This window comes from Colossoma macropomum, unplaced genomic scaffold (genome assembly GCF_904425465.1).
Source record: "Colossoma macropomum unplaced genomic scaffold, Colossoma_macropomum, whole genome shotgun sequence".
Lineage (NCBI taxonomy): Eukaryota > Metazoa > Chordata > Actinopteri > Characiformes > Serrasalmidae > Colossoma > Colossoma macropomum.
The window spans coordinates 22,785,740-22,805,663 of NW_023494786.1; the positions used below are offsets into that span (position 1 = coordinate 22,785,740).

The window sequence follows — 19,924 nt, forward strand, 5'->3', positions numbered from 1 at the left end:
ATATATATATATATATATATATATATATATATATATATACACACACACACACATACATACATTAGATACATTAGTTCAGCATGGAGGACCATCGCTTGACTGTATGTATCATGATCATGTATTTGTTGAGCTTTTTCTGTCCTACAGCTGTACATCATAGCCAAAATTAGAGTAGATGTTTTCTGTTGGATCAAAATCAGTAGGCTCCTCAAGAAATCCACCCTGTGAATCAAAACAAGACACATAGAGAGGCTTTATTTGGGCATCTGGTTATTTACTGACATTCATAATAATGTATGTTCAGTTCAGTGTGTTAAATAGTGTTGTAGTACTTGAGTCCGGTTTCACTCTCAAGACCGGTCTTGAGACCATGAATTAACGGTCTTGGTCTTTCATAATTTTGACTGCGTCTTGTCTCTGTCTCAGGGTAAGAGTTTAGCTGAGTGTGATGCCTCCATCTAAGATAACTGGAGACTTCTTTTTTTTATCATTAGTAACTATCAACAACACATTGAACCAGAATAAAACAGTCCTTTCTCTACATGTTTGAATAAAATCTGTTCACTACCTGACGAGAATCCTATTGAATCTTTCCATGATGACTTAACTGAGTATTATGTGTGTGTGTTGCTGTTCATTGGCTCCAAATGTAATTATTCTATAATAATAAAAATGAATTCACCATCATTTGCTATTTAACAAAAGTTACAATGCAAATTTTTTATATTATTTTAAACTAAATGCTATTTAATATTATATTTTATGAAATAGAATATTTTTTATTTATACGCATCATGTACAATGTATTTAGGTCTGAGTCTTGGCTCAGACTCTCCTCTATTGTTCTTGACTTCAACACTTTTTTCATGGGCTTAAAATTTTCTTTGTCAAGTCATATTAATTTAACTTGAGTACTATTTAACATTTCATACGCTACCTGGACATTGGCGTAAATGGATGTGTCTTCAGGTGTGGACGGTGGTTCCTGCTCTTTCTCGTCCTTCTCTGTTGAGTCATGCCTGTGTAAAGATTATTATCAGATATAAAAAAAAATAAAAATGCATGACAGTGTCAGAGAACTGTATTTGAGCTATAAGCAGAGCCGGTTGGCCCTGTACACTTACTACACACATTGCATAGGGCCCTGCAAATTAAGGGCCTCAGCTTCCCCGTGTCAAAACAGCTTATTATTTACAACTTTTATGAGAGAATGAAGCAGAACTATTCATCACAAACAAAGAAACAAAGAAACTGTGAGAGTGAACTGCAGTAACAGCTAACAGGTAAACTTGTGTTCTCTCCTCTCCAAGTTTGACTTCAGCAAAAAACAGCAATATTTAACCGATGAAAGTTGATGAGCCAGCTGGGCAGTGTATCTCTCTCAAGTCTGTGAGAGTGAAATACAACTTGTTTGTTGTTTATTTGCTACGTTTGATGAACACCAACAAGAAACAGTGTTCACAAACTAGCTTGGAAAAGAAAACTACATTGTGCATTAACGTTTTCACATCCATGTCCTTAAAATAAAACTTGTACTTTGCAGCAGCAATCTCTGTGGAGACCAGTCCAGTCCAGACTAAATATGGCCGTGATGGCGCACTCCTCATAGGCGCACATCATTTTAAAACAGGCAGTGATTATCTAGTCTCTCAGTCAAGGTTTAGTTACTAGTAACCCTTGACCACTGCAAAATGGAAAGCAATGGACTGATACTGACTATGGATTAAATATTGAATTTAAAATTGAAAATAGCTGATTAGATAGGCATACTGGGCAGTACGGATGCACATCTATCAGTAAATAATAACCATCAAGTATTCAGCCAAGCCAATGTATAAATAGCATTTCATATTGGAAAATGTGTAAAAGGAAGTCCGAGGGAGCTGGTTTGAATGGGCCTGATGCAGCTGATAAAATTAATAATATTATTATAATATATAATTTTTGAGGTGCTATGCTTGTGTTTGACAGTACTTATGGTAATATTAATATTCACATTTCTTCAAGATTCTATAGAAAACATTCTATTCAAAAATATTTTTTTTATACCTCATTCTGTTCTGTATAGGTCTGTTCATTCTTAGACCAAGAGATGGAGCAAACTGTTTTAAAGGAGGGAGGACTGTAGTGGGAGTACTGGGGTGTCAGGTGTGACTGTTTGGCAATTGCAGATGGTTTATGTGGCTCATGGGTGAGGTTGGAGAGCCCCTTTGCAGAATTTTGCTTTATCTCTTTTAAAAAGAAGTTGCAAAATCAGAGGCCACGCACGTGCAGTGAACTCTGGGTCTTTTTTGTTTTGTTGTTGTCTTTTAGTGTTCAGTGCAATAGCAGGGACAATAAAAGCTGGATATGCAGTTTTTGTTTGCAAAAGCAGTTTCTCACCCATCATCACGTGGCTTCCCACAAGGCACTTGAAGGTTTTCATAGTAATTCATCTCTTGTCTCACAGGATTTCTTCTTCTGCAACATAACCAGTGTTTCTATAAATGCTCATGTTCTTATGCTTTCTGTACAAGAATCCTTTATGTTAAAACTTTAATGAATTCAGATTAACTCCTGTAATTTTCCATTCAGAATTTGTGCACATAATAAGGTAGCATTTCTGTCACTTGGGTACACTGAACATGTCAGTAATTAGCAAAATGCTGTGCTAGATTTATGAAACTACTGACGTCTGTGTAAATGAGGCCCACCGTTTTTTTCGTCTGAGGAGAAGCACTATCACAATCACAGCTGCAACAAGCAGGATAAGAACCACAGGGACAGAGATGCTAATGGCCTCCACTCTGGAATTTGCTGTTATAAAATAAAGACACAAGGTCTGTAAATTACACATGGTGTACCTGAATTTACACACACACCACACACACCACACACACACACACTCACGCACACACATATATATCGACCAAGATAAGAATGTTTGCTCTAAACATGTAACCAGCCAGTTGATTGTTTGAATTTTGACTGATCTGTGTTACAAATTCTATTCCAAAATAGTTGGGACAGTATGTGAAATGCAAACAGAAACAGAACACGGTGATTGTAAATCCACTTTTACCTCTGTTGAAACAAAAACAGTACAGAAGCAAGATGCTTAATGTTTTGCCTTATCATCCTCATTGTTTTTGTAAATATATGCTCATTCTGAAATGTATGGTTGCAATACACTCCAAAAACAGTTGAGACAAGAAAAATGCATAACTAAGGATGTGGTGAAATGTTTAAAAAGCATATTAAACAGGTGATGCAATCATGCTTGTGTATCAAGAAAAATATCCAGGAGAGCCCTGGACCTTTGTGAATAAGGACTGCATCAGCAAATAACGAAACAGTCTAAGAATAATGTTCCTCAACAAGCAATTGGTGGATTTTACATATTTCGCCCTCTGCAGTGCATAATATCATCAAAAGATATAGAAATTCTAAAAAAAAAAAAGTTAAAAAGTAAGTAAATGCCCACAACCTTTGATGCCTCAGACAGCACTGCATTAAAAACTGGCAAGTTTCTGTGATGGATATCATCATATGGGCTTGGGAATACAAACTACTGTAAATAACTGTTGTTCATCACTGCATCTTCAAATGTAAGTCAAGACTATACTGTGCACATAGGAAGCCATATGTCAACAATGTTCAGAAACACTGCCAACTTCTCTGGACTCAAGTTCATCTGAAATATTCAAAAAAACATCTGCCTTCTCGTCTGCCTGCCCTAAAGTTACCAACTGATTTTTTGTTTAAATGCCTGTTTTGGCCGTTAAAGAGCAAATCATGTTATTAGAAAGTACTGTAAATGCTGCAAGTACTGTTAGTGTTTCATGTGTTCATTTAGCCAACTTAATTTGAGCTTTGGGTTAAAAAAAGACTTATAAAAATGTATGGGTTGGCAAGTTTTTTCTGTAAGGAAATCTAAATTAGCCATAAATATTCACAATCTATACATCATTAATTTCCATGAACCTATAAGTTTCTCATTTTGTTTATCCCCAGTAAACTACTGTACATAATCACTACTTATAGTACATTTTCTACTTACTGTACATCACCTGCACTTTGCTACTACCTGCTACCGCTTCTGGTAGATGGCAATCTTTATTTCATCACCTTGTACTCACATTGTACAATAAAGTCATCCCTGTCTATGTAAAATTATTCAATTATAGTGCTGCTTGTACAATTTTGGGAGACTAATTTCTTTAAAGAAACTTTCTCTTAATACTTGCATGGATGACCTGATGTAGCTGCTGGTTCAGTGACACCTGTAATATAGAAAAGTGATCGACAAAGTGCATATAAGTAGTTCTGACAGTGAATCAGACACAAGTGCAAGTGATGTGCAAACATTAATACAATTGAAATTGATTATAAAATTTTGAAGAAATATTGACAACTGTACATGACTAGATTATCAGAGAATTGATCACACTCACTTTGAATGTCTTCATTCCCTGAAACACCAGAGTTGACATCTACAACTGAACACATAACATGCAACAATAATTGGGACATAAGTTTACATATTAAATTTGTACTGTGAGTAGAGGAGCGCGGGGAACAACCTAAAGTGGGGCACAAATGAACACAGACTTTTTATGTTGTTAAAGAAGGACAAGCAGTGTGTGCTTCTGGCCACATTACCACATGTCCTAGCTACAGTCTCCTGCCAAAATTCAGAGTGATTCGTCTGCGTTTTAAAGAGATCTGTGGCAGAGTGTTTTCAGGGCATGTAGGTAATATTTTTCAACATTTTCAAGTTTTTTTCCAGTTACTGAGCTGTTTGTGTGAATCACAAAATCCTACAACATAGCACATTAGGCTTAAGTAAAACCTCTGATGACATTACAACTAAGCCACCTTTAGTAAACAAAGACAAACAAAGTAAATGTTGTCTTTTTGTTCTGTATGTTTGCACAGATTTTAAAATGAAAGAGAGAAAACGTGAACACAAGGATTTTTTCTACTTTATTAGTATCTTTCAGATGTTAGTATTTTGGTTTTAAATAAGTATATTAATAAAATTGACATTAACTGTTGGTAAAGCTGTAGATATTCAGAAACTGTATGTCATATTTTACTGATTTGTGAGGTTTTTTATTTGCTGTCCTGAACTGAAGAAAAATAAATCTGTCATTGTTTGATACACAGCCTTGTGTCAGTTTTCATGTATGATTTGATGTGTGTGTGTATCTATCGATTGAGCTGTCTGTCTGGCTTATAGAGGGATAATATATCATGCAGTATGGTTGGAAAATATATTTGTTTCTTACAAAATGTAATTATATTTAATTAACTTTGCACTGATTCATCAGACTTTTCTAGCAAGTGTTACAACTAACCCTCTGTCTCTTACAATGAACCCCACCCACATGATAAACTGTAACATTGCGCTTCCTGTCATTTTCAGTGGAACTGTACATGAACAATAGATGCTAGAAACAAAGTTTAAGTGTTCATCTGTAGCAGAGATGTACATGTTGCTTGTATAAAAATATGATTATTCCAGCTTAAATATTTTTAAAGTTATTCAAAAAAAACAAAATGTGTTAGGTTGTGCCTCGCTCTCCCCTACACACTTTTTAAAAACAACTTTTTCATGAATTTCAAAATGGTATGTAGCAGTCTATAATGCTTTTTTAGTGTTTAAAATATTTTAGACAAACAGCAACTATTCAAGTGTCTACAACCACTGTGGACAAGAACATCAGAAGCTGCGAAAAGCAAGATATGAGGACTAAACAAGGTCATGCAGAGCAAACTGTACCTCAGAATCAGAAGAGGTTCATTCAAGTCACAGTTTTACTGAAGCAGTGATCATTCACTTCAGCTAAATTTTGCTATTAGTAGACTTGCAGAAACTTGTTAACCAAAATTCCCCATGTTGCTGAACTTGATTGAGTCAGTTTTCAATTTTCTAGAACATTGCGTTGAGTTGTCCATTTATAGTCGATTTGTAGTCTACTTATTGTTCATACCATTATAATCTGAATTTGCAATCATAAAAGGCCCCTTCATGACACATCTAAGTTTATCCTTGGATGAGTTTCTATCTGTATTAAAGTAATATATTCCTTCTGCCTATCCTTTCAAATATGAAATGAAATCTCTTTCTGGCAAAATGCTTTACATTGGGGACATCTCTTCCTTCTCCAGGAAGCCCAGCCCTTTCACCATGTTTGTTTTTGGTGTCATGAAGCTCTCATCACAAGTGCGGTACTGCAGAAAATGCTGCAAAATGTACCAAACACTGTGGAGAGATCTACACATTAAACCTGATATCTGACAGTATGTTCGATATCATTTTCTGTTACCACAATTTAATCGCACTAAGTTCAGATCTGATAAGACTGTAGTGGAACTGTGACGCTCAAACTGTGCTGTTTACATGACCATAGCATAGTCAGATTAGTGGTATAAAATTGAACAATTGGTGTGCATGTAAACACAGTTAATGGTCAGGACACTGACCTGAAAATATGGCCTGATGGTGAGGTCAAGAGAAATATTCGTTTCTTACAACAAGTGAAGATTATACCCCTCTGACTAGGCCATTCTACACTTATATGTCTTTAAAGCAGCAAGCTACTTTATTTATACAGTGAATCAGACACAAGTGCAGGTGATGCGCAAACACTAATACAATTGAAATTATGATTACAAAATTTTGAAGAAATATTGACAAACGTACATGACTGTAGATTATCAGAGAATTGATCACACTCACCTTGAATGTCTTCATTCCCTGAAACACTAGAGTTGACATCTACAACTGAACACATAACATGCAACAATAATTGGGACATAAGTTTACATATTAAATTTGTACTGTGAGTAGAGGAGCGCGGGGAACAACCTAAAGTGGGGCACAAATGAACACAGACTTTTTATGTTGTTAAAGAAGGACAAGCAGTGTGTGCTTCTGGCCACATTACCACATGTCCTAGCTACAGTCTCCTGCCAAAATTCAGAGTGATTCGTCTGCGTTTTAAAGAGATCTGTGGCAGAGTGTTTTCAGGGCATGTAGGTAATATTTTTCAACATTTTCAAGTTTTTTTCCAGTTACTGAGCTGTTTGTGTGAATCACAAAATCCTACAACATAGCACATTAGGCTTAAGTAAAACCTCTGATGACATTACAACTAAGCCACCTTTAGTAAACAAAGACAAACAAAGTAAATGTTGTCTTTTTGTTCTGTATGTTTGCACAGATTTTAAAATGAAAGAGAGAAAACGTGAACACAAGGATTTTTTCTACTTTATTAGTATCTTTCAGATGTTAGTATTTTGGTTTTAAATAAGTATATTAATAAAATTGACATTAACTGTTGGTAAAGCTGTAGATATTCAGAAACTGTATGTCATATTTTACTGATTTGTGAGGTTTTTTATTTGCTGTCCTGAACCGAAGAAAAATAAATCTGTCATTGTTTGATACACAGCCTTGTGTCAGTTTTCATGTATGATTTGATGTGTGTGTGTATCTATCGATTGAGCTGTCTGTCTGGCTTATAGAGGGATAATATATCATGCAGTATGGTTGGAAATTATATTTGTTTCTTACAAAATGTAATTATATTTAATTAACTTTGCACTAATTCATCAGACTTTTCTAGCAAGTGTTACAACTAACCCTCTGTCTCTTACAGTGAACCCCACCCACATGATAAACTGTAACATTGCGCTTCCTGTCATTTTCAGTGGAACTGTACATGAACAATAGATGCTAGAAACAAAGTTTAAGTGTTTATCTGTAGCAGAGATGTACATGTTTTATGTTAGTTTTATGTTGTATAAAAATATGATTATTCCAGCTTAAATATTTTTAAAGTTATTCAAAAAAAACAAAATGTGTTAGGTTGTGCCTCGCTCTCCCCTACACACTTTTTAAAAAAAACTTTTTCATGAATTTCAAAATGGTATGTAGCAGTCTATAATGCTTTTTTAGTATTTAATACTGAACAACAGTCATAAAATAGTCTATAAAATTATAAATCTTAGTCTATAGTACTTAGTACTCTACAATCACATTTAACATTTCCATGGCAACAAACTATATGGAAGGCCAGAGAAATGTGTCTGCTGTCATCAGACCACAAATATAGGTTTGTTAAGCATCACTGGTACACCACACTAAACACTAAAGTTTTCTCAGTTCAACATTAATTCATGTGATGACAAACTATTAAACTGATTTTATTCAACAAATAAGTACTTCAAATGCAACAATGCAAGGCAAAATTTTTGTTAAGATGAACAATCAGTTTGCCCTGCTCCACTTTTCACAGTGTGGGCTCCATACAAAGATCATAAAAAGAGTTTTTTTTTCTTATTATTATTTTTGGTCACACTTTATTTGAATGGTCCCCTATAGATGCTCTACAGATATCTAAATCACTAGCAAACTTTCTGGTGATGTTCAGCTGATTATCAACAACAGTATGGCTATGGTTAGGGTTAGGAGTAGGTGTAGGTTTTGCCTTGAATTTAAGGTTAGGGTTAGGTTTAGGTTTAGGGTTAGGAATAGATTTAATAAAATCTTTCATACTGAACTTGAAGTTCCGTTACATTTAATAGATATTTAGTTGAATGTTACTTGAAGACAGACTGAGCATTTACAAAGCATCTACAGTGGACCATCCAAATAACACTCAACTTCACATCAGGTTACAGTTGATAGATATTTAGTTGAATGTTACTTAAAGATATACTGAGCATTTACAAAGCATCTACAGTGGACCATCCAAATAAAGTGTTACCATATTTTTTAATCAAACACCAGAGGTGGGTCACAGACATGCAGAAATAAAAAGTGTAGTCCTCACTGTGTAGTGGTGGATCTGTTTGGCAATAGGTTAACACCTAACACTGGCTTGTGGTTTGCAAACCTCCAAATCTACTCAAAAATGGTTCTCTGACCACTGAGTCATTCATTTGCAGTGGCCATACTGATCGCCTGAACTAATCCTCATTAAAATAATGTAGGTGTGCTGAAGAGGAGAGTCTACAAGCAAGAACCAAGGACTCTGAAGGATCTGAAGTTTGGTAATGGAGATCACTAAGAGAAGCATTATAAGATAAGACATGATGCAGTTATCTTGGTTAAGGGTGTAACCAAATGCAGAGGTGTCAGTGCTAACACACATTAGTAAGGAGTTTTTTTTTGTTTTTTTTTGGGGGGGGGGTAATTTTACCTCTGAAGCTAAATTTCTCTCATACTTTCAGTGAAGCATCAAGCTGATAACAACACACAAAATAATTTTATTAGCTAATCTTTAGTAAAGGTTCCAAGAATTCTGAAGGACACTGTAAAGTAAGGCTGGGCAACATGAGAAAATGTATAGAACCATTTTCTTTACTAAAGTACCTTTGAAGAATCATCTTTTTGAAATGATATTAAATTTTTGCCATATCACCCACCGACTCTTTAAAGATTCCAAAATATGTTTGGTTAGCTAAAAAAAATAACTCTTTTTTAGAATCCTGTCAAGAAATAAGTTCTTCAGACAAACAGCAACTATTCAAGTGTCTACAACCACTGTGGACAAGAACATCAGAAGCTGCGAAAAGCAAGATATGAGGACTAAACAAGGTCATGCAGAGCAAACTGTACCTCAGAATCAGAAGAGGTTCATTCAAGTCACAGTTTTACTGAAGCAGTGATCATTCACTTCAGCTAAATTTTGCTATTAGTAGACTTGCAGAAACTTGTTAACCAAAATTCCCCATGTTGCTGAACTTGATTGAGTCAGTTTTCAATTTTCTAAAACATTGCGTTGAGTTGTCCATTTATAGTCGATTTGTAGTCTACTTATTGTTCATACCATTATAATCTGAATTTGCAATCATAAAAGGCCCCTTCATGACACATCTAAGTTTATCCTTGGATGAGTTTCTATCTGTATTAAAGTAATATATTCCTTCTGCCTATCCTTTCAAATATGAAATGAAATCTCTTTCTGGCAAAATGCTTTACATTGGGGACATCTCTTCCTTCTCCAGGAAGCCCAGCCCTTTCACCATGTTTGTTTTTGGTGTCATGAAGCTCTCATCACAAGTGCGGTACTGCAGAAAATGCTGCAAAATGTACCAAACACTGTGGAGAGATCTACACATTAAACCTGATCTCTGACAGTATGTTCGATATCATTTTCTGTTACCACAATTTAATTGCACTAAGTTCAGATCTGATAAGACTGTAGTGGAACTGTGACACTCAAACTGTGCTGTTTACATGACCATAGCATAGTCAGATTAGTGGTATAAAACTGAACAATTGGTGTGCATGTAAACACAGTTAATGGTCAGGACACTGACCTGAAAATATGGCCTGATGGTAAGGTCAAGAGAAATAAAGCAGCAAGCTACTTTATTAGAGATGGGTGGTAACACTTACTTGTACTCAGTTACATGTACTTAAAAGGAAATTCCACTAGTTTTTCATGCATAGTGGTTTGATGTAAAATGTTTAATTATAAAGGAACTTGTAGCTCTGATTTGTTTAAATTGGTAGTGATTGGAACCAGGAGTCTAAAACGCAAATACAGGCATTTTATTTACTATCCAACACCAGTGAATTTTGAATTTACATCTTAACCTGATAACAGACATTTAATTTGGGGGAAGGACATTGAAGTAAGAGCAGGAATCATGGGTGAATATGTGTAAATTATAATCATAATATTAATTTATCATTATTAAGTGCATATATTTGTAATTTAAAACACTAGTGATTTGACTGTTTATCTGTTCGGTTAAAGTATATCTGCAGATCTTTCTTGCTTTTCGCTCAGCAGCACAAACACTGAATGTGTGAATGCGCAGTATGTGCAAGCTGTATCAGTTACATGGTCGCACCTCTCACACCCCACTGAGTGCCGCCCTCCCCCGCAACCTTCATTAGTTATGGAACCTTCAGAGGTCTTCTGAGTTTTTGTGTGGAATTTTGATGATGGTAAAATAGAGGTAAGCTTGAAAAAACACCCTGCATGTACCTCTCCATCATGAGTGGATTTAAAAATGCATGTTTTGGCCACAACCTTCACAAAACTATTGTCTCATCACATATCAAGCACTGAAAAATTACTTCATGTAATAACTTTCTGTGAGAGAGATTTCAGAGGCATTAAACTCAAATTCCTATAACCACCATTGTGGACAATTCTGACTCTGTAAGTTTCTCTAGAACAGACCATTCACACCAATCCACCCTGAAAGGCTTTGTTTACAACTTAGCCATTTAATCTGCAGAAAATTTGAAAAGTCTGCAGAATTCCCCTTTAAGAAAAACTGATAGAGTTGTTATTCTCTGAATATTTCCAAACACTGATGCATTTAATTCTGTTCAAGTATATTTCTTCTATATATCATATTGTTTTGTTGGTTCAGCACCTGGACTGCTTTGCTGTTGGCCGTACTTTTCAGTGTCCAGGGTTTTATATCTATCTATCTATCTATCTATCTATATATATATATATATATATATATATATATATATATATATATACACACACACACACGTATATATATATATATATGAACACACAATAAAAGTAATCAGGACATCTAAAAAGTATAAGGCAGCTGATTTTAGAGGGTTTTGTTTTAATCATTTACTAAACCTAAGTTAATGTAATTCAAAAAGTCATGAAATCAGTTACCTTATAATTTGAGCTGACTTTAATTATTATAATAAGCATTAGTTCCAGTGCTGAGATATGCTGGATGTACTTCCACTGACATTCTATGGACTTATATTACCTTAGACTGGGTTTAGACTACCTGACCCACCTCTGCACATCATACTTTATAGTTGCATTTGCAGGCAAACATGACTCAGAACCTTTACCAATTTCTGTGTGGCACAAGTTAAGATTTCTCAGCACAGATGTGTTTACATTGTTTTGCTATAGTCTTGCATAAAGGATTGTGAGGTTTGCTGAAATACTTGTGGATACTTACTATGTATGATTTCATTCTTCTGAACAAAGCTGTAATTATCTGATCCAGTCTCCACTCTAAAGTAGTACTGCCCAACATCAGTACTTCGTGCACGGATGATTAACAGAGAACAGTCATGATTACTAATATTTCCAAGGAGTTGTGTTCTTCTCTGAAAGCTCTCAATCACAAAAGAGTCATTGGGATGAAAGATGAACATGTTCTTGTCATTATTATTTATACTCATTTTTCCTTTGTCTTTCGTCTTCCAAAAGGCCTGGATGTTCCGTTTGGCTGCTTCAGGATCAGGATATGTCACTTTGCATTTAATGGTGATGTTAGTGTATTTTGCAATGTTAAACTCTCGTTCCGGCAAGTTGATACTCCAGTGTCCTGAAGATAGACCATGATGTAATATCTTATTAACTGACATGTTTTACAACACTGAGTGCACAGATAAAATTCAAGGACACAAATAATGTTCAGTGTTTGTACAACATTGTAAATGTCAATACAAAATCTTACCCTTGGAGCTGGTGACAGGATCAGTTAGCATACAGCATATGGAAATGGCTGCTATCCACTGTGAAAGCGGCATCTACAGGCAAGCAAAGATACACAAGTAGTTAGATTTTATGACTTCATTCTAAAACTGTTCTAATTTCTCAAAATAAGACTCTTTACTGAATGATGAAGTGTTAAGTACTGCTCATATTTTACTATTTTACTATAATTTTTCAAAAGTACATGTACATTTGATAGATAACATTACCATTGATGGTAAGCCACTGTCCTCAGAGCTGAAGCACTAAACTGCCGCAAGAGCTATAGATTGTGTGATCTACTTGACAAGCATGCTGTTTTTCATTTTTCTTCCTTTTTTTTTTGACAAGTCATTTTCATTCTGTTGACTTCCTGTTGCTTCATAACCAGAAGTTAAGAAACACTTAGGAGTAAACTAAAAATTGCTGCTGAGCTTAACGATTCTCAAATATTTGTTCTGTGCTTGAGTTTTTCAGACTTTTGTCTTGTACTTGCTAAATTTCAAATGATAACCCTCTGCTTTCTTCTCAGTTTTGCAGACATTAAATTTGGATTGAGCATTTATTTAGTTGATAAAGTAATACAACAAATATTGTGGTTTTATACTGTTTTCAATTGAATACAAGTCAAACAGAATTTACTAAACATTGCTTTCCGTTTTTATTAGCATTTCACATACTGTCCTAACTTTTTTGGAATTGGAGCTGTAGAGTTATTATATTTTATTAATATATATCCACTAATCACTTTATCAGGAACAACTGTACATCTGCTCATTCATGCAACTATCCAGTAGTTGCAGGAGTTCAATGCATAAAAGCAGCAGTTCTGTGGCCAGGAATGTCTTGTTCATGAAAAAGGACACAGGAGAATGGCCAGACTTATTTAAGCAGACAAGAAGGCTACAGTAACTTGAATAACCACTCTTTACAACAGTTGACATCAGAAAGCATCACCCAGTGTCCATGTCAATCTTGAGGTGGGTGGGCTACAACAGCAAAATGCCTCATCAGGTTAGACCACAATCAGCCATGAACAGGAATCTGAGGCTACAGTGGGCGTAGGCTCATCAACACTAGACAGTCACAGATTGTACAAAAATTGCTTGGTCTGATATGTCTTGATTTCTGCTGCAACATGCAGATTGCATGGTAAAAAATTTGGTGTAAAATGTATGAATCCACAGAACCAACCTGCCTTGTGTCAACACTTCAAGCTGGTGTTTTTTGGCACACTTTGAACAATCTAATACCAGTCAAGCACCATTTGAGTACCCCAATCTCTCTGGGTATCATTGCTGAGCATGTGCCTCCATTAATGGCTACAATACCCATTATTCTGCATGATAATGCACCTTATCACAAAGCACTTTGTCATTTCAAACTTAGTGTACTTCAGTGACCTCACTGGTCACCAGATTTGAATCCAAAAGAGCTCCTTTGGGATGTGGTAAAGTGGGAGATTCACAGCATAAAATTCATCAATACATTCACTAACATGAAAGACAATTCAATTTCAACCAATATTAAACCAGCCAGTGTTGTGGAAACAACTGTGTTGCAAGCTTTTCCTCATCCATGGCTTTATTACTCTTTCATTTATGAGTCTTTCTTGATTCATTTCCTACAAACCCCTATTTTAGGGGCTACTTTTACTTTTATACTTTATGTAAATTTGAAAGTTTACACTTCTGTGCTTTAATTAAAAAAACAAATAATTTGAAACTGTACTAAAACTTTTTTTTTAGAATATTTTTAGTATTTGTACTTTTACTTCTTTTACATGTGTAAAAACAAGTGAGTAACAACTGAGATACAGTTCTGAAAAAAATCAGCAAGGAAATGAGTGAAGCCTGCCTCTAGAGAAGTGTGAAAGCCCCCTCAAAGCCCCCTCCATCACATACTTTTCTCTTTGTTCCATCAAAGTGGAACAAAGTGGAGCGGAAGAGAAGTACAATCAACATTAAGAAGCACTACTGTTTGGTGAGTAGATAGGTAAGTCATAAGTTATAACTTGCTGTATATTATTTTAGCAGCAATTTACTCTTTGAAAAAGGGCTGGATACTTACATCATTTCATGCTGCTTCACTTAATGTATGGGGACGTGTTTGGCCAGATAGTTTATTTATTGTAAGGTGGGCTTGTCAAAGCAAATAGAGCATTTATGTATATAACATAGAAGGAGCTAAATCCATACCAGTCACTGTACCTGTCGAGTGCATTGTACTGAGAGTAAATCCATTCCAATCGCTGCACATTTACTGTACAAATAGAGTCACTGTACTGAGAGTAATGTTCACCATTAGTCATATCAAATGTAACATTACTGTACAGGGAAGAGGACACATCTTTTTTTTGTATTAAGCCATATTTTTCTATGTATTAAGCGATCTTCACATACTGTGTTAGAAGATAAGTCAAAAACTACAGGTACACAGTTCAGAATGATAAAGAAATAAAAATGAAAGTAACTCTCTAACACTTTACCAGAGTGAAAGTATTAGAGGAATTTCAGGGAAAACAGCACCCATTTACTGTAAAACTAAACCATATCTGTGAGTTTATCCTGTGCACAATGTTGATGCACGAACACTCAGTCAGAGGAACTACACTGGAACATTTTTATAGCATAAAAATAAACTTTTTAAAAGGGGCCTCTTACCCCACAAAAAAGGGCAAGAAGACCCCCTACCTGGGGTAAAAAGCATTGAAAATGAATAATAATAATAATAATAATAATAATAATAATAATAATAAGGGTCTAACTTTAAGGTTAAAAATCTAACTTTACATTTTCACTTCAAAAGAAACAAATATAAAACCTGCTCTTTCCACAACACCTCAATAATCATAATTAAAAAATAGATTGGATTAATTAGACCATAGCAATTGAGAAATGTATTGAAACTGAGAGAAAATAAGGTGTTTTTGTGGGAGGGGGATAAATTGCCCTGGGGCCTTTTTCTTAAGTCACCCTAAATTAGCTCAACTTGAATTATCATAATCATTTGAAAGTAGGTGTACAAAGTACATCAGTGTAAGAATTTTATTACCATGTCAGCCAATGATTTACAGACAACCCAATGCAGTTTACTTACAGACTTACTTACAGACTTCACACAATCGGCCCTTAAGGACAGTTCTGTACTTTTAAGGACTCGTTTACATTGTTTGTACTTTGGGAGACTAAAACGTGCCTGTACAATATTCTTCTTCTGACACTGTACATGCTCCTCTGTTAGCTACATGTCAGTACAGCACAGGCAAAGGTGGCTGTGGCAGGAGGAAATCAGTTGAGAAATGTTACATAAAGAGATTGTGCAAGTACTGATGTTTTCTTTTTTCCACAGAAACATGCTATCTCATGGTTTCCTCTTCGCTGTTATCCATCTGTCAGGTAGTGTAAATTCTGTCTAATTGGTTTCAAAAACCTACAGTTTTGCAGCAAAAGTCTGTGTTCTTAGTGAGAATAGCTCTATATAGTTCCAAAGAAGGGTTCTAGGAATTCCTCTTTTAATGCCTCTAATCTTTTAATGATTTTTCTTTTTTTTTAATGGTTTCATTTGGCATTAAAAAAGGAATTCCTAGACCCCTTTATTGGAGCTATTTTTACTAAGAACACGCACACACACACACACACACACACAATTTTCTAAGCCGCTTATCCTTCTGGGTCCCTGGGGGTGCTGGAGCCTATCCCAGCAGCCAATGGGCAGAAGGCAGAAGGAAACACCCTGGACAGGTCGCCAATCCATCACAGGGCAGACAGACCTATACATACACACACACACACACAGACCTATAAGCAGTTTATCACGTCCAATTGGCCTGACTGCATGTCTTGACTGTGGGTAGAAACCGGAGCACTAAGAATACAGGCCATAACAAAACCTACAGCTGAACACTGTATGAAATGAATATAATGAACTACAGCCATTTACTGTGGTTAACTTAGACATTGGCTGCCAGCTCTTTCAAAAAGATCTACCATCTAACAAACATTAAATCAATAAATAAAAGAATAATAATCATTAACTAGGCTTTGAATAAGTGAAATCCGAGTAAGAGATTACAGAGAAATTTGATTACTGAGCTAAAATCCAGCTCTCTTTATTGGATTTCTTAATCAGATTTGTAGACCTTACTCCCATAAAAGAAATCAGAGTATGCTGTTAACATGACAATTTGAATAATCAGATAACTCCAGAAATCCAATTATAATCAGATTATTAAGTGCATGTAAACACACCCATAGATTAAATAACCTCTGCCCCAAATTCAGACCCCTGGGGTTAAAGGGACTATGTTTTTGTCTGCCAAGACATCGAGAGGACACTTTTAAAAAATAAAGTTGCCAAAAGTATTATTTTTTAAGAATGTACCCAAAAAAAACTTCTTCAGTGTCAACTGCCTTTATCACTCTTTATTTTTAGCCTTATCTGCTTTACTACCTTTTATGCCCGAATATAGCATTCGTCCATTGTAATGTCCGCGTGGAGCAGCAGCCATCAGCAGTGCATCAAACAATTGGAGAAAATACCACCATGTTCTGCGAGATTTCTGCAGACGGAGGAGAGAATATTTCCATTTGCCACGTAGAGTGGTACAGGAAGAGTGAGGACGGATGGCCAGAGGTCAAACAACTCTCGCAGTTCAGAGGACGATTTCACGAGCTCACGGACAGCAGCCGGTGGAGTGGTAGCCTCTCACTGACCACACTTGAAGTGAACGACACCGGCAAGTACTATTGCAATTACATCTGCCGGATTGATGGGAGAATGTTTCAGCATAATGGACGTGGCACAAACCTCAGTGTCCATGAAGAGGCTACTGCAACAACAGATACTGTTATAACAACTAACACAGTTTATACAGGTACGTCACACTGAGCTCTTTAGTGAATTAGTCATAAACTACACTCTTAAAAAGGTGGTTCTTCAAGGGTTCTTTAGTAAAGAAATGGGTTATATATAGAACCATGAACACTCAAAGAACGCTTTGTATGAAAGGGTTCTTTGCATCATGAAAGAGTTATATTTATGAAGAATGTGCATTAGATGCTTCTATATAGAACCTTTTTGAAAAGGGTTCTATGTAGCACCCAAACAGGTTCTTCTATTGACACCATACCACTAGAAGAAGACTTTTTGGTGCTATATAGAACCCTTTTCAAAAAGTTTCATATAGAATCATATACGATAGATTCTCCATCAATCTGAAGAACAATTTCACGATGCAAAGAACCCTTTAATCATGCAAAGAGTTCTTTGAGTGTTCACAGTTCTATATAGAACCATTTTCTTTATTGAAGAACCCTTGAACCACCTTTTTTAAGAGTGTAGGCATAATTATATGGTCTTAAATTAAGTGATTATTATTGTTATTATTATTATTATTATTATGACTATTATGACTATTATGTTTTGTTTTTCTATTTATTTTTTTCTGTCTTCTTTTTAGATGATTACTGTTGTTGTTTTTGTTGTTCATATTATTGTTATTTACTTCATTTCCTTTTTTTGCAGATGCATATACTGAGAAAACCACAGATGACATTCTTTACACCTTCCTACTTTTTCTTCCATTATCATTAAAGCTGGTTGTGACTGTGTTTTTGTGCACTTACACGTTGTTTTCATTTTATGTCCATTGTTACTGCTGGTTATCGTTTACTCATTTACAGAATTTGATTCTTTATTAAACCTCTCTGTCTCCTACCTGTTTCACCCCAGGGTTTGTTCATCATAACAGATGTGCAGTTTTTTCCATTAGCATCAGATGACTGGTTTCCGCTTTCTGCAAACTTAAGACCATCTACACCCACCAGGAAGGATGTGTCAAACTGTTTCTTCTGTGCATTCATAAGAAATGGAAAATCTGATTATGATAATTTGTGACAACTATAGACAATGTTAAATATGTACATACATGCTTGTATAAGTCAACAGAACAGAAACCTAAAGCCTCACTCAAGTATACACTGTTACTTCAATAAAATAATGACCTCAACACTGAATTTCTTACAGAACAGCCCTTAAAGAAGAACGAATGTATTTCTTAACTTTTCTATGCGTCAAAAGAAATAAGATCTGAATGTTGTATTAATGAAGTTTGTTTTTCAATTCTCTCTCAATATAGAGGAGATTAACATATACACTTAGTTGTAATAAGTTCTGGAGACTAATGGGAAAAACATGAGGTCTCCTTTTGTACCAGTTAATTGCTGAAAAGTATGAGTTGTGGAAGAGAACTAAATATGAAATGATGAGATGTTTATTTTTTCTTCTGTTAATATTATTCAGCCACGACAGGGAGAAAAGAGTCAGACTCAAGAGTTCAGTCATATGTGATACAATGTTTGGATCAAAATATTTCTCACAAGTATGCATGCAATTATTACCCTTTTCAATAACAATAACAATAGGTATGCTGTACAAAAATGTTATGCACTAAATGTGAAGCAGAATGGAACCGAATTCATTAATTAATTCATTAATATGAATTCATTTATTTGTAGTTAGTCTGAGTAATTTCAGTGGCTCCTGAGTTGTGCAGCTGTCTATCTATTGTATGATGGAAACAGTACCAGCTAGTGGGGAAACTGAGTAAAAAAAAGATTCTGTACTGTTTACTGAGATGCAGAACTAAGAAATACTGAGTTAGGAGAACTTCTGACTGAACTTAGAACTCAAGAAAAGCAGTGTAATCAGTTACCTTAAATATTAAGATGAGCTGACTTTCATTTTCCACAGTTTGTATGTCGGCATGTTTGTGAGGCAGACTTCAGTTCTGGATGTCTATGTAGAATTTCTGTTACCAACTTTGTGAGCTGCTGTGAAACCTTCCATTCAAAAATTCCTCTGATTCTGATTCCCAAGAGAACAGACAAACTACAATCTTAAAAGATGGTGCTTCAAGGGTTCTTTAGTGAAGAAAATGGTTCTATATAGAACCATGAACACTCAAAGAACCCTTTGCATGACTAGAGGGTTCAGACTGAAGGAGAATGTGCATCAATGTGCTATAGATGGTTTTATATAGAACCTTTCTGAAAATTGTTCTATGTAGCACTGTAAAGGGTTCTTCTATTGTTAGAAGCTCGACACTAACAATAGAAGAACCCTTGTGGGTGCTATTTTCAAAATGGTTCTATATAGAACCATCTACGGCACATTCTCTGTCTGTCTGAAGAACGCTTTCATGAAACAAAAACCCTTTAGTCATGCACAGGGTTCTTTCAGTAGAACCATTTGTTTTACTAAAGAACTCTTGAAGTACCATTTTTTTGTAGTGTACAGTAGCAGGAGTTCTTAAAGCTAAATTAGGGGAAGAACATTTTGCAACATTGGTTGTGCTTAGACTACCTGCACTGATATGAGATATGAGTGTGAAAGTTAACTACCGTGGAAAAAAATGCAGTCGGCTTAAATAATCGCACTTAGGC

At 35.4% G+C, this 19,924-nt stretch overlaps 2 protein-coding genes across 6 annotated transcripts; one reads left to right on the top strand and one right to left on the bottom strand.

The window, feature by feature from the left end:
* Positions 1-40: 40 nt before the first annotated feature.
* Positions 41-12,772, bottom strand: LOC118803699 (myelin-associated glycoprotein-like). 4 transcript variants are annotated; one of them, XM_036564183.1, is made up of 10 exons: positions 12,710-12,772; positions 12,463-12,535; positions 11,959-12,330; positions 6,725-6,769; positions 4,434-4,478; positions 4,236-4,262; positions 2,694-2,796; positions 2,383-2,460; positions 938-1,019; positions 41-222 (listed from the first exon to the last, which is right to left on the bottom strand). In XM_036564183.1, exons 1-10 carry the CDS (start codon positions 12,710-12,712, stop codon positions 142-144), a joined length of 909 nt encoding a protein of 302 aa, XP_036420076.1. In that variant the 5' UTR covers positions 12,713-12,772; the 3' UTR covers positions 41-141. The 4 variants fall into 4 exon arrangements, with proteins under 4 accessions (XP_036420076.1, XP_036420069.1, XP_036420094.1 ...); XM_036564176.1 differs by having other exon boundaries at positions 4,227-4,262; XM_036564201.1 differs by lacking the exon at positions 6,725-6,769.
* Positions 12,773-14,359: 1,587 nt separating this feature from the next.
* On the top strand, positions 14,360-18,485 carry LOC118796711. 2 transcript variants are annotated; one of them, XM_036555766.1, is made up of 4 exons: positions 14,360-14,462; positions 15,831-15,877; positions 16,951-17,355; positions 18,006-18,485. In XM_036555766.1, the coding sequence occupies exons 2-4, from the start codon at positions 15,835-15,837 to the stop codon at positions 18,179-18,181; spliced, it is 624 nt and encodes a 207-aa protein (XP_036411659.1). In that variant the 5' UTR covers positions 14,360-14,462; positions 15,831-15,834; the 3' UTR covers positions 18,182-18,485. The 2 variants fall into 2 exon arrangements, with proteins under 2 accessions (XP_036411659.1, XP_036411668.1); XM_036555775.1 differs by having other exon boundaries at positions 14,421-14,474.
* Positions 18,486-19,924: the final 1,439 nt, after the last annotated feature.

Coding starts and splice junctions, on each gene's coding strand:
- LOC118803699 (XM_036564176.1), bottom strand. Junction 6,770..11,958: donor GAAGAATGAAATCATACATA/GTAAGTATCCAC, acceptor TTATGTGTTCAG/TTGTAGATGTCAACTCTAGT. Junction 4,479..6,724: donor AGGGAATGAAGACATTCAAG/GTGAGTGTGATC, acceptor TTATGTGTTCAG/TTGTAGATGTCAACTCTGGT.
- LOC118796711 (XM_036555766.1), top strand. CDS start 15,835: ATGCTATCTCATGGTTTCCTCTTCGCTGTTATCCATCTGTCAG. Junction 15,878..16,950: donor CGCTGTTATCCATCTGTCAG/GTAGTGTAAATT, acceptor GCCCGAATATAG/CATTCGTCCATTGTAATGTC. Junction 17,356..18,005: donor AACTAACACAGTTTATACAG/GTACGTCACACT, acceptor CTTTTTTTGCAG/ATGCATATACTGAGAAAACC.